We start from the raw sequence: 13,899 nt of genomic DNA on the forward strand, positions 1-13,899 counted from the left end.
ATGTTTGAATGTCTATTCTACATACATTTGGACTCTGGTCCTATGGACAGTGATGGAAACAACTGGAAGAGACATTTATGACACCCTGCAGAACTCAAACCACTCTGCAGAGAGACATGTGATTGCACACCCGGAGGAAGCATCACCAAGATGGGATGTTTTTGAAAATGTTATCTTCTTATTTTCACTATTAAATTAACAATTTCTTTGTTTGTTTGTAGGATGCAGTTTGCCATGAGATGAGATCAATGGGGAATGGGATATCCGCTAATACCTTTGTTAAACTCTGTACTTTTACAGTGATTTAGGGTGATTTGACGTATGCTGAGTATAACAATGTTGGCATTGAAACTGTCAGACATGAGGTATTCATAACTGGAAACTTTTCTAGCATAAAGGTCAATAAAGGGGGGAATGTTAGGTTTTGTATTGTTGATTGTCATTTATGCTTAGAAACATTTACTCATATATGCTTAGAAGTGTATAATCAATTGTAGATTGAAAGAATGTCTCATCCTAGGAGGTCTGTAACAACTCTGTGTAGCATGAAGAGGGGAGTGCGTTCACTCCTCTACAGAGTGTGTTCTGGCATAGATCACACCCCCTAGGAGAGGTTTTATCTTTTCTTGATATATGGTATAGCAAACACATGTATATCTGTTTGAGTGTAAGAGCCTTTTGTTTAGATGGACCTGTTAGACTCCTGGCACCAGCTTTGGGGAGTCTTCACAGGGTCACATCTTGACCTCACACACACAGTATTCTTTGTTCACATGTATACCTATGTAAGATGTTATATGTTAATGACCCAATGCATATTCATGTCACCACAATAAAAGGAGTGCTCTGGGGAGTCTGGCTGAGAGTCTGACGGAGGTCAAGTGGTGGGACGACACTTGGCTCCAGCCAGATCTCCCTCATGCATGAGTGAACCAGAGAACTTTGGTGCCTTGAGTCTTGCTTTTTGCTGCGTAGCAGATTGTCCTTAACGTTCCAGCGAATAGGTTTATGCTACAAACCTATCATTCCCCATCACATTCATCACCTGTTCCTCTGGTGTCTCTGATTGGAGCACGCAGGTGTGTGGAGCAGAGTGAAATCACACACCTAATGCTGTTTTATTCAACCTGGATCTTAGAAGTTTTGATTAACATTAAACATCGTTTAAACTGTATGTGTCTGTATCATGGGATGGATACACCCTTAACAAAACAAAGAAAATATGACAAAACCAAGTTTCCCCTCATGCTGTCGGACGCGCCTCGAGGAACCAGCTCCATTTAAAACATCACAGTCAGCTGTAAAGTGTCGTTTCAGTTTTTATACAACGTCAAAGAGCTTCATGTTTGAACAATCAGCTTATGAACAGGAATAAGAACTGCACGGTCTGGTTCTGGTTGGATGCAAACAAACAGCTGTGTGTTAATCCAGCAGCAGGACATGCTGGAGGATGGAGCTCAGCTGAAACGACCCATGAAGTCCTCACCGACTCTCATGTTTACCATCAGGACCAATCCCTGCAACTGAAATATAATCTACTAAATATCAGAGTTGAGAAGGTTGTGTTAGCGTGTGGTGAGTGCAGGATGGGGAACTCCATCCTAACGACAAATTTCATTTCCTTAAAAAGGCATCAAGAGAAGCTTTGAAGGTAAAATGAAGGTTTTAGTGTGAAACTGTTTTATCACAGCTGCAGGAAGCTGCAGATTTATGAATACACAGAAGGATTTAGTTTCACATATTTCCAGACAAAGCCATAAATGCTTCTTAATCAATGCCAGTAATATACTGCTTCCTGCTTTTAAGCTTGGGCGAGCCGTAGATGCTGAAATATTGCACCGTTCTTACAAATAAAGCAAACAAATGAAGAAATGTATTTCTATGATCTTACTCCATGGCCACATTCATACATGTGAAAGTCTCCATCCTGTGTCCTTCACTTATCTTCATCCCAGGTGTGAATTGTTCACAGGACTTAAAAGGAGGACGTGTCTGTGGAAAAGCCTCCGGTCAACCTAAACTCCTCCCTCATCAGGACACAGAAGAGCCGCTGAGGCAGCGCCTTGGAGTACGCTGCTGGTCGCGGCACACAGGTGCGCAACAAGATCTCCCGGCCTGCTGGAGGAGGGAAGTCTGGTACTCTGCTACTTCCCCCAGTTTGCTTCTTGTCAGATCCCAAGTCCTCATCGACGGGCGCCAGAAGGGCAGCCTAAAAGGGCAAAGGTCAAATGTTAGCAAACAGCAACCGATTCTGAAGAAATGTGCTGTGTGAGGTGGACACGTGGATATTCAGAAGTACTGTAACCGAGTCTCCCACAGAGACCTGATCCAGACTACAGCTCACAAACACAGCTCCTCTACTAACACCTCACTGCAGCTGCACGCTGCTGATCCTGTCTGTGATTAGAAATGATTTCAATAAAGTAAAACAGAGGCTCGTTTTCTATGAGCGTAAACAGGGATCTCTGTTTCAGTCTCAGTGTAACAAACATGTTTACTGAATAAGTCTTTCAGTAAATATGTTTTTGTTAATTCAGTAAAATCTGCAAAGATGACTTGTACTGTTGGCAGCAACAAACAGAGACAGAGTGTGGGACAGACAGGAAGTCAGGACACGTCTATGTGCTTCACAGTGGGACTAGAACATGAACATTTCTACACACACCACAGGCAGCAACTGTGCAAACCTCCACGTCACCAAAAACACCCTGCAGGTCCCATCAGAGCAACGGCAGAGAAAACAGATGAAACATCTGTTAGAGAGAAAAACGCTTCGCTGCTTTCTTACCTGTATGACACTAAAAGGGTTTTGTTTTTTTAATAATAAAGGCTTCATGTTTTACAGTTAAAGCTCATGCAAACATGCAGGCTTATTTGTCTGATCAATGCAAAAGTTCAAACATGTCTCTTTCAAGCCTCATTATCAGCTGAGATCATAGTAAAGACACAGACAGGATCCTGATCCATCTGTTCTTTATATAATTACTGTTTTTACTGTAATGTACAGTGGGGCAAAAAAGTATTTAGTCAGCCACCGATTGTGCAAGTTCCCCCACCTAAAATGATGACAGAGGTCAGTAATTTGCACCAGAGGTACACTTCAACTGTGAGAGACAGAATGTGAAAAAAAAATCCATGAATCCACATGGTAGGATTTGTAAAGAATTTATTCGTAAATTAGGGTGGAAAATAAGTATTTGGTCAATAACAAAAATACAACTCAATACTTTGTAACATAACCTTTGTTGGCAATAACAGAGGTCAAACGTTTACTATAGGTCTTTACCAGGTTTGCACACACAGTAGCTGGTATTTTGGCCCATTCCTCCATGCAGATCTTCTCGAGAGCAGTGATGTTTTGGGGCTGTCGCCGAGCAACACGGACTTTCAACTCCCGCCACAGATTTTCTATGGGGTTGAGGTCTGGAGACTGGCTAGGCCACTCCAGGACTTTCAAATGCTTCTTACGGAGCCACTCCTTTGTTGCCCGGGCGGTGTGTTTTGGATCATTGTCATGTTGGAAGACCCAGCCTCGTTTCATCTTCAAAGTTCTCACTGATGGAAGGAGGTTTTGGCTCAAAATCTCACGATACATGGCCCCATTCATTCTGTCCTTAACACGGATCAGTGGTCCTGTCCCCTTGGCAGAAAAACAGCCCCATAGCATGATGTTCCCACCCCCATGCTTCACAGTAGGTATGGTGTTCTTGGGATGCAACTCAGTATTCTTCTTCCTCCAAACACGACGAGTTGAGTTTATACCAAAAAGTTCTACTTTGGTTTCATCTGACCACATGACATTCTCCCAATCCTCTGCTGTATCATCCATGTGCTCTCTGGCAAACTTCAGACGGGCCTGGACATGCACTGGCTTCAGCAGCGGTACACGTCTGGCACTGCGGGATTTGATTCCCTGCCGTTGTAGTGTGTTACTGATGGTGACCTTTGTTACTTTGGTCCCAGCTCTCTGCAGGTCATTCACCAGGTCCCCCCGTGTGGTTCTGGGATCTTTGCTCACCGTTCTCATGATCATTTTGACCCCACGGGATGAGATCTTGCGTGGAGCCCCAGATCAAGGGAGATTATCAGTGGTCTTGTATGTCTTCCATTTTCTGATGATTGCTCCCACAGTTGATTTTTTCACACCAAGCTGCTTGCCTATTGTAGATTCACTCTTCCCAGTCTGGTGCAGGTCTACAATACTTTTCCTGGTGTCCTTCGAAAGCTCTTTGGTCTTGGCCATGGCGGAGTTTGGAGTCTGACTGTTTGAGGCTGTGGACAGGTGTCTTTTATACAGATGATGAGTTCAAACAGGTGCCATTCATACAGGTAACGAGTGGGGGACAGAAAAGCGTCTTACAGAAGACGTTACAGGTCTGTGATAGCCAGAGATTTTCCATGTTTGAGGTGACCAAATACTTATTTGCCACCCTGATTTACCAATAAATTCTTTACAAATCCTACCATGTGGATTCATGGATTTTCTTTTTCACATTCTGTCTCTCACAGTTGAAGTGTACCTCTGGTGCAAATTACTGACCTCTGTCATCATTTTAATCAGAATCAGAATCAGAATCAGAATACTTTATTGATCCCTGGGGGAAATTATTTTTTGTTACAGTGCTCCATTTTAAACCAACATTAAGACAAGACAGACAATACGCTAACTAAGAATAGTACAATATATACATATATATACATACATACATACATAAGTCACTTATAAATAAATATTTGGAAAAGAAACATGTGTAGCTGTAGCAGCAAACAGTGTGTTAAGTGGATGCGTTGTACAGGGAGATGGCCACAGGCAGGAATGATTTCCTGTGTCGTTCAGTGGTGCTTTTCAGTAATCTCAGTCTCTCACTGAACGAGCTCCTGTGACTGACCAACATGTCATGGAGTGGGTGGGAGGTGTTATCCAACATTGTCTTTATCTTGGACAGCATCCGCCTCTCCGACACCACCTTGAGGGAGTCCAGCTCCATCCCCACAACATTACTGGCCTTACGGATCAGTTTATTAAGTCTGTTGGCATCTGCGACCCTCAGCCTGCTCCCCCAGCATGCAACAGCATAGAGGATCGCACTGGCCACCACAGACTCATAGAAAATCCTCAGCATTTTCTGGCAGATGTTGAAGGACCTCAGTCGCCTCAAAAAATAGAGACGACTCTGGCCCTTCCTGTAAAGTGCTGTGGTGTTTTTAGCCCAGTCCAGTTTATTGTCAATGTGTACTCCAAGGTATTTATAGTCCTCCACAATGTCAACACTGACCCCCTGGATTGAAACAGGGGTCAAGTGTTTCCTGGTCTTCCTGAAGTCCACGATCAGTTCCTTGGTCTTTGCCACGTTGAGCTGCAGATGATTCTGCTCACACCACGTGACAAAGGAGTCGACCACAGCCCGGTACTCTGTCTCATCATCCCTGCTGATGCATCCAACCACCGCAGAGTCATCAGAAAACTTCTGAAGATGGCAGGTCTCTGTGCAGTGGCTGAAGTCTGTGGTGTAGAGGGTGAAGAGGAAGGGGGAGAGGACAGTCCCCTGTGGTGCCCCTGTGTTGCTAATCACCTTGTCAGACACACACTGTGGGAGACGTAAATATTGTGGTCTTCCTGTCAGGTAATCAGGTAATCAGGTAAGTGGGGGAACTTGCACAATCGGTGGCTGACTAAATACTTTTTTGCCCCACTGTAGAATATCATGGACATAATACACAGACTGCAGCCTAAATACTGCTAAAAACAGCCCTTTTTATTTTTAAGGTTTTACGTATTAACCTTTTATTATAAGAGTCACCTGATCCTTAGCAGGTGTGTATACAGAAATACACCAGGTCATTATTTAAGCAAAGCGAAGCCAAACTGCTCCTGTGTGACAGATGAAGTCCACCTTTAAACAGCATTTAGATGCTGCTAATGAAACTCGATTAGTGGCAGCACTGGTCTGTGGGCTGGGGACACTGGTGCCACCAGTACAGCGCGCACTTTTCACAGCGCCATCATGTGGATCAAACTGTATTCTGGGTCAAACCTGATGTTTTATCATTTACACTGAACAAAAATATAAACGCAACACTTTTGTTTTTGCTCCTGTTTTCCATGAGCTCAACTCAAAGATATGAAACATTTTCTACAAACACAAAAGACCCGACACTCGCAAGCAATGTTCCCTCTAAGCTGCGCGCGTGCACAATTGCGCACTGCTGGCACAATTGCGCACTGCTGGCACGGTCTCTGCACAGAAAATCTGCGTTGCGCACAAAAAAAAAAAAAAAAGAAAAATCACCTGAATTGAAATTAAAATGAAAACTTTAACGATTCTGTTTTGCAGTGTTAGTCAGTGACTGGCTGCTCCCGTATGGGATCAGAACGAGGCCACCTTATCCCGTAGTCCAGCCAATCACGCGATTCACATTCGTATATACGCAGCTGATCAACGTGGCTGACAGGCTATGACAGCGTCCTTATGTGCGACACCGGTGTTTTAGCAAAGCGGCTGATGTGGAGTGAAGCCACGTTAATGACAACGTGTACAACCATTGGAGATGTGAGCAGGACAGACGGAACAACTGACGGACAAAGTGTGGACTTTATACCAGTTTTTGAATTGTGTTGATCGGCCACGTAAAACCAGAGTTATGATAAAATATCTGCAATGTTTGGTTTTCTTCCTGAATACTGTCGTTGTTTATATTTACTGCAGGAAGAAACGGTAAAAACGCCGTTTTATAAGGAAAACGCTCGAAAGCCTGTGAGCAAAAACAACACCAAAACAAACCCCCACCAGCCTTTCCTATTGGTGGAAAAATGCACCATGTCGACCAATCAAAAAATGATATGGCAACATGACATTTAGTTGTTTAGGAAGGGGGAAGTTTTAGGAGTGACGGCGTGTTTGAGATGCGATTGCCAAGTTTAGCACAAATCTTGTGTAGTTAGAGTGTAGTTAGTGTGTAGTTAAGAGTGTAGTTAGTGTGTAGTTAGTGTGTAGTGTAGTCAATAGTTTTGTTGTGTGTGTCAGAACAATGGTTTACAGGTGTTGCAGCAGTGACACATCTGCTGCTGTCAGGCCTGCAGGTATCAGGCTGTTGTTCTCCTTCATCTCATAGTGGACAGAAATTATTTTTTGCAGCGGCACAAATAATTTGTGTGGCATCAGATTTGATGCAGAACAGCTGATTGTTCTGCAAATAGTTTGAAATGTTTATTTAAAAAACACCTCGGCTGCATTTTTAGGTAAACAGCTGCAAAAAACTCTGTTTGCAAAACTCAGTTACTTTTTTGAAGAAGTCTTGTTGTGTAAAAGTATTCTTGGATGCTGGTGTGACCACAGTGCACACGTCTGCTGTTGCTCACAGTGGTCCAAGGGACGCTCAGGGAGTTTGTGTGTTCAGACACGTGAAACATTACAGGGAACATTGCTCGCAAACACTGCTCACAAATCTGTCTAAATGTGTGTTAGTGAGAACTTCTCGTTAGCTGAGATAATCCATCCCACCTCACAGGTGTGGCATGTCAAGGTGCTGATTAGACAGCATGAATATTGCACAGGTGTGTCTGAGACTGCCCACAATAAAAGGCCACTCTGAAATATGCCGTACATGTGTAGCACAATGACACACATGTCGCAAAACCAGTCAGGATCCGGTTCAGCTCATGGAAACAAAAGTGTTGTGTTTATATTTGTGTTCAGTGTAACAAATACTGAGACGTGTAATAATGTCGTGTGTTGTTCATCTGAGGACGCTGCAAAGAACCAGATTATTTTTATTATCCTGTTTGTCTGTTATGTGAACCTTTAGAGGATGTACCTTATAATGACTGAGTGTGTTTATCGCACTATGTTAAATGTAACTGTGAGCGACACGAGGCTTACTGCTCATGGTTACCTCATCAGTGGTGAAGTCAGCCAGCTTGATGCAAGAAACAGGAAGAAGAAAAGGATGAAAGAGCAACACACAGATGAAAAACAAAAACAGACTTTCTAACCGACAGAGCTGAAATCTGAACATGTCACCAGCTGCAGGAGGCAACGCTCTGAACCACGTCGTTCCTCCTCCAGATGGAGCTTTCACTGCCTATAGTCTCTTGACATACAATGGTTGGATTCTCCTATGATACTGTATCAGCTGAGCCTCAAATTCTTATTGTAGCCAGATGGGCTACTCGCCTTCCGTTGTTTTTCTTCTCTCATTCTCTCTCTCTCTCGCTCGCTCTACCACCCTCGCTCTCTTTCCACTGCACTCGCTCCTTGTATCAGGTGATCGGGTTAATTGGGAACCCACCTGCACATTGATTGCAGGGTGGCGCTAGCCTGTATAAAGCTAAGCCGATGTCTTGTTGGATTAATTCCTCCCGAGCTTCTGGTACGATACAGCAGTAAATGCTGGCGTACTGCGACGGACTGATCAGCAAGAGCCGATTATACGACAGCTACAGGTATGCTCTCGCTTAACCTTGGATTCCCTCCGAATACTGGAATTGGTGTTAATATCCTTTTCCGGCCTGTTGTAGCGCAGCAGTCTGTTTAATTCTGCCATTGCGGAGAGAGGTGTTCGTGGTATCTCCACCAATGAGAGTATAGTGCCTCCGGTCCTGGGGTAAGCTGTTAGAACTACTTTTATTAGCATTCATAGCTATAAGAGTTTAAGGTTACACTTATCTGTTTCAGGGTTCACTGCTGTACTCACCTCTCCATGGTAAATTGTCCAACCTAAATTGGAAGAGTGGACTGCCTTCTCAGTTGCTGTTGTGAACTCCTCCTTGGTGGAGTCTGCTGTCTTGTCTTGTTTTGTCTTATCTTGTTTTTATTAAGTAGGCTTACCTTTTTTTTGGGTTCGCCTGGTGTTCTATTTTACCCTGGACTGTTGCTCGTACCCACACTTCTGTGATCGGGCTGAAGTGATTCTCTGCCCGAGTGTCGTGCTGGGACTCTAAATCGCCTGGGTGGCCGGTCTCAGCCGGTGGGGAGCCAGACCGGCCTACGCCTGAGAATAATTATTACCAGCACGAGTGGTAGTTTGACCCGTGGGGAATAAGCCTTTCCCGTGTGTGTGTGTGTGTGTGTGTGTGTGATTTCTTTTATTAAAGTTATTAAAGTGTGTTTTAGTCTTTTTATGATTTGTAGCGAGCCTGACGCTCAGTGTCCTTTTATTCTTTTAACATACTTTTCTGTGTTTTATTTCAGTGAAGGAGGACGAGCCAGTGGCCCTGGGACCTCAGGTGGTGGGTCGTTTTCACACTTTCTTTTGTACAGCACTGGGTGGTCTGCAGTGATTCTTTTGGTGTGATTTTCTTTTGGTTCCACGGCTGCTGGTAAGTCCAAGTTCCACGATTGTTTATTTTTACTGTAGGACACTGTCAATAATGACGCTACATCTTGACTTTTAATATTTTATTTATAAAATATTATTTATAATATTTTATTTATTTCTATAAATAAAACTGTTTTAATATTGGAAGCCAACCTGCCTCAGTGTGCATCCTTGAATCTGTGCGGTCTTCTTTTATTCCTTTTATTTATTTTTCTTAAATATATTTCCTGGGGGTGTAATTCCCCTAGGTGGCGTTGTCAAGTTTATTTATTTTGTGCATAACCCCGCCGACCACTTGGTCACATTATGATCTCGAGCTTCTTCAGTCTCAGTGAATCCTTAGTTGGCTCAGATGCATCATCTGGTGTTTGAGTGTAACAAGGTGGTTGTAACACAAAAGGAGTGTAAACAGGTGAGTGTGGTTTGTAGTGTAAACTAAAGCAGCGTGTCTAACTAACCACATCTCCATCGCTCCACAGCTGCTGAGGGAGCTACAACCCTCATTCAGCCTTTCACAGACATACAGCAATGAACTGTATGAACAATAAACTTTATTCATACACACAAATCCCTTTAGGGTTGTGTCAGCGAGGGCAAACGTGCCGCATCAAATACATGGAGCTACAAGCTGTGGTGACCCACTGTCAGTAAGGGAGCTTTATTACACACACACAGCATCACAACAGTTACCTCAAGCTGCTTCTATGTTATAAGGCAAAGACCCTGCAGTTACACAGGAAACATTAGGTGACCATCTGTGAGCGACAGTGGGAACCAAAGCCTCTAACATCCATCGATAGATGAGGGGCAGACGGACTGAATGCAGAGAGGTGTACTAACACATGTTGAGTGAAGAAGAAACACCCAGTGCATTATGGGGAACTTAGACCTATAACTTAGACCTGTGCGCCTTAGCATATGCTACTTCCGGCGCATAGCGCTTAGTTTCCGGTGTGATATTCGCTCCTTGTTCAAGGTCGGGTTTTTCAACCAAATGGACGAATCAAGTGGCGATTTACATTTCTCGAGATGTCGAATGTATCTGTAGATGATGTTGATCGACTTGTCGATATTTTTTCCCCCCGCACCTCAGAGAGAGACAGGATTCAAATTTTATACTTCTCAGTATTTGTATACAGCGCTCCCTCGTTTATCGCGGGAGTTACGTTCTAAAAATAACCTGCGATTGGTGAAATCTGAAGTAGCCAACTTTATTTTTTACAATTATTATAGATGTGTTAAGGTAAAACCCGTCACTACACACTTTATACACTCAGACCGACATGAAAATTTTCACACGTTTCTCTCCTGTTTAAGCTCTCAAAGTTCAAACCTTCGTAGACAAATAAGTCCAGTATTACAGAAACCAAAGATCAAACCGTGTTTTCAGGTCCAGCACATGAGAACAGAGCAGCTGAGAGATAATTCAACATCAATGAATCATTAATGAACCAATGAATAAGCGATTCTGTACTGTACAGGAGAGACGGCACGGAGGAGATCAACAATAGTCTGCAGCCAATCAGGACGCAGAACACAAAGCGCTGTGATTCATCCGTGAAGCGCACACCTCTCCAACGTGCCAGACGCCATCGAATGTGAGCATTTGCCCACACAAGTCTGTTACGGCGACGAGCTGGAGTCAGGTCAAGACCCCGATGAGGACGACGGGCATGCAGTTGAGCGTCCCTGAGACGGTTTCTGACAGTTTGTGCAGAAATTGTTTGGTTGTGCAAACCAATTGTTCCAGCAGCTGTCTGGGTGGCTGGTCTCAGACGATCTTGGAGGTGAACCTGCTGGATGTGGAGGTCCTGGGCTGGTGTGGTTACACGAGGTCTGCGGTTGTGAGGCCGGTTGGATGTGCTGCCATATTCTCTGAAACGCCTGTGGAGACGGCTTATGGTTGAGAAATGAACATTCAATGCACGGGCGACAGATCTGGTTGACATTCCTGCTGTCAGCATGCCAATTGCACGCTCCCTCATTGCTTGTGGCATCTGTGGCATTTTGCTGTGAGACAAAACTGCACATTCCAGGGTGGCCTTTTGTTGTGGGCAGTCTGAGGTACACCTGTGCACTACTCATGATGTCAGATCAGCATCCTGATGTGGCACACCTGTGAGGTGGGATGGATTATCTCAATATAGCAGATGTGCCCACTACCACACATTTGGACTGATTTGTGACCACTGTTTGGGAGGGATGGTTATATTGTGTATCTGGAATGAATTTTAGGTCTCTACGTCCATCCCATGGGGAATGGGAGCAGTAACAAAGGTGTTGCGTTTATATTTTTGTTGAGTGTATGTAAGCTCTGCTCCAGTGTAATGCATAGGTACAACAATATGCTTTATCTTTAATATAGTTTGGTCACAAAAGACCAAAACTGAACTCTTTGAAGGCTGTAAACACACCATGTTTGGGTGGCTTCACCCCAAAAACACCACAGCAACACTGAAGTCTGGAGGCGGGAGCATCATGGGGGGGGGGGCTGTTTATTCAGCGTACAGCACTGAGACATTAAACATAACTCCAGGAAGGATGAATGGAGACATTGTTGATTAGAATCTGCTGCCATCTACCAGGATGATGAAGATGAAACAAGGATGGATGTTTCAGCAAGACCATGATCACAAACACAGCCAATGGAAACGGTTGGTTTCAGAGAAATCAAGTAAAGCTGCTGGAACGGCCCAGCCAATCACCTGAGCTGAATCTGTGGGAAGGATCCACGGAGCATTCGGGATTTATAGACTGTTTGTGTGGTGAGTGGGTCAAAGTCATGAGCAATGATGGGACTGGTTTCTCCATACAGACGCTGCCATGAACTGTCATCACCAACATTTGTATAAAGTAATAAATAAATGTCCCTGTGTCACTTTGTATTATTACACAACTTCATCTGTGGTTTGATTCCTTTGCACGTCTGGATTGGAAGTGTTGTTACCGACATCTGGTGATAATTTCACATCAAAGCACCTTTAGAAATATATTTACTTAGAGAACAGCCCGCAGCCCACCGTAGTAATAGTTGAACAGACACACACACAGAGCCAGACGGTAGGTCAGACTGTCACTGGGGGCCGACTTCAGCTGGTGGAAAAGGTTCTACAACGAGGGAAAAGACCATGAAATCAATAAAAATCCTGACAAAGTACTGACAGCACTGAGCCTGTCTTCACTCTGAAACTTATATTGGACCTGACCTGAGTGTAACCTTGAGTGTGCGAGTGGTGAAGAGGCAAACATACATAATCAGAGGTTTTCTCTTGCTCCGATGTCCCACTGGAGTTGGACAGCTGAGTGTTATTCTTACAGTCAGACTTCTCCACAGCAGCATCTGGAAACAGAGACACAAACACAAATAAATAAGTCTGTCATTTAGAAACTCTGTTGTTTTATAGATGTTAGAAGAATTAAACAAGTGCAGCTCACGTAGTCATCACTTCATGATAAAACACAGGATGCTGATCGCTCAGTGGCAAAAGCAGGATGTGACCAGAAGTAGACAATAAAAATAAGAACGCTGCCTGATATCCTGTTTAAGATGACGCTCTTGTGCTTTACTGAGCTTCTGTCAGATGGGATCAATATCTGTGGCCAGCACTCTAAGACATAAATGCAATTACGGCTGTAGTTTTAAGATTCAAGGCTGTCTTAGCTCGAGCTCGAGCTGCTGAGTGTGACGGGCTCAACAGTAACCAGGAAGGAAAAACTGTTTGTGAAAAGAAGCAGAGGAGCCACATCAGTACGAGTCAAACTACCACACGCTCCGAGGTCTCTGCTGCTCTGAATATCACGCTCACCGTCTCCTAACACGGGATCCACACCTCTTCTGTCAGAATCAGTTTCCTCATAAAATGAGCTGAAACCATTAAAACTCAGTCAAGTATTAGTCAACTCCGACTAGTTAATGCCTTTTAAACAGGTTACATGATTAACTCTTACCAGAAGGACAGAATTGAGTATCTCGGTGTTAAGGGGCGACTCATCGATGCGTCGATGGCGGCGAATGTGCTTCCGGGCACTGTGCACCATGTTGGAGACAGACAGTTTGGAAATGGGCACAGTTGCTGCTGGCTCGGTCAGCTTGGACAAAGCAGAGCTGATATCACTGTTTTCTACAGACGACAAACACATCCAAGAGTTTCTGTTCAATTGCTGAGGCCCGGGTCAGCACAGATGCCCAGATCTCCCAGTAAGCTACGCACGTTTCCAGAATGCAGTATGGTCACTCAACAAGTAAAGCCAGGAACCTGACCTTTGCCCTCATCTTCAGCGTATCCTCTTCCAGGAATCTCCTCTGTACACTCAGTCCTACAGCAGAGTTTAAAGAGCTCTGTCACAGCCTCACCTACAGGGAACACAAACAGTTACTGACCTGATATTTTCTTATTCAAACTTTTCATGAAGCACACGCTTCAGCACAGCGAAGCAGGACAACATCTGTGTAACATTTTCTAAATCATGGACGTGGCAACAAAAGAAAAGTCCACTTTACATCACATGTAAAGTGCTTGGGGCTGTCATGAGAGGCGGGGCACACCCTGGACAGGTCGCCAGTCTGCCGCAGGGCAAACA

At 44.1% G+C, this 13,899-nt stretch overlaps 1 protein-coding gene across 5 annotated transcripts in view; it reads right to left on the minus strand.

Annotated features, from left to right (window-relative positions):
* Positions 1 to 1,643: 1,643 nt before the first annotated feature.
* The window catches only part of LOC146667003 (rab3 GTPase-activating protein catalytic subunit-like), a 28,061-nt gene continuing 15,805 nt past the window's right edge, over positions 1,644 to 13,899 (minus strand). The window contains exons 4-8 of one of the 5 annotated variants that reach the window (XR_014912841.1): positions 13,580 to 13,672; positions 13,267 to 13,439; positions 12,570 to 12,658; positions 12,339 to 12,426; positions 1,644 to 2,209 (exon numbers count right to left, since the gene is read on the minus strand). Coding sequence is in view for 2 of the 5 variants with exons in the window: in XM_085415159.1 (XP_085271285.1) it covers positions 12,408 to 12,426; positions 12,570 to 12,658; positions 13,267 to 13,439; positions 13,580 to 13,672 (374 nt within the window). In the remaining 3 variants the exon portion in view is untranslated. Of the gene's footprint in view, positions 2,210 to 10,147; positions 12,427 to 12,569; positions 12,659 to 12,957; positions 13,184 to 13,266; positions 13,440 to 13,579; positions 13,673 to 13,899 lie in introns of those variants that run through there. The other 4 variants (XR_014912840.1, XR_014912842.1, XM_085415159.1 and 1 more) reach the window with 4 other exon arrangements.

Source organism: Rhamphochromis longiceps, linkage group LG7, assembly GCF_057381845.1.
Source record: "Rhamphochromis longiceps isolate RC_006_pf linkage group LG7, R_longiceps_female_GT1.1, whole genome shotgun sequence".
Classification (NCBI taxonomy): Eukaryota; Metazoa; Chordata; class Actinopteri; order Cichliformes; family Cichlidae; genus Rhamphochromis; species Rhamphochromis longiceps.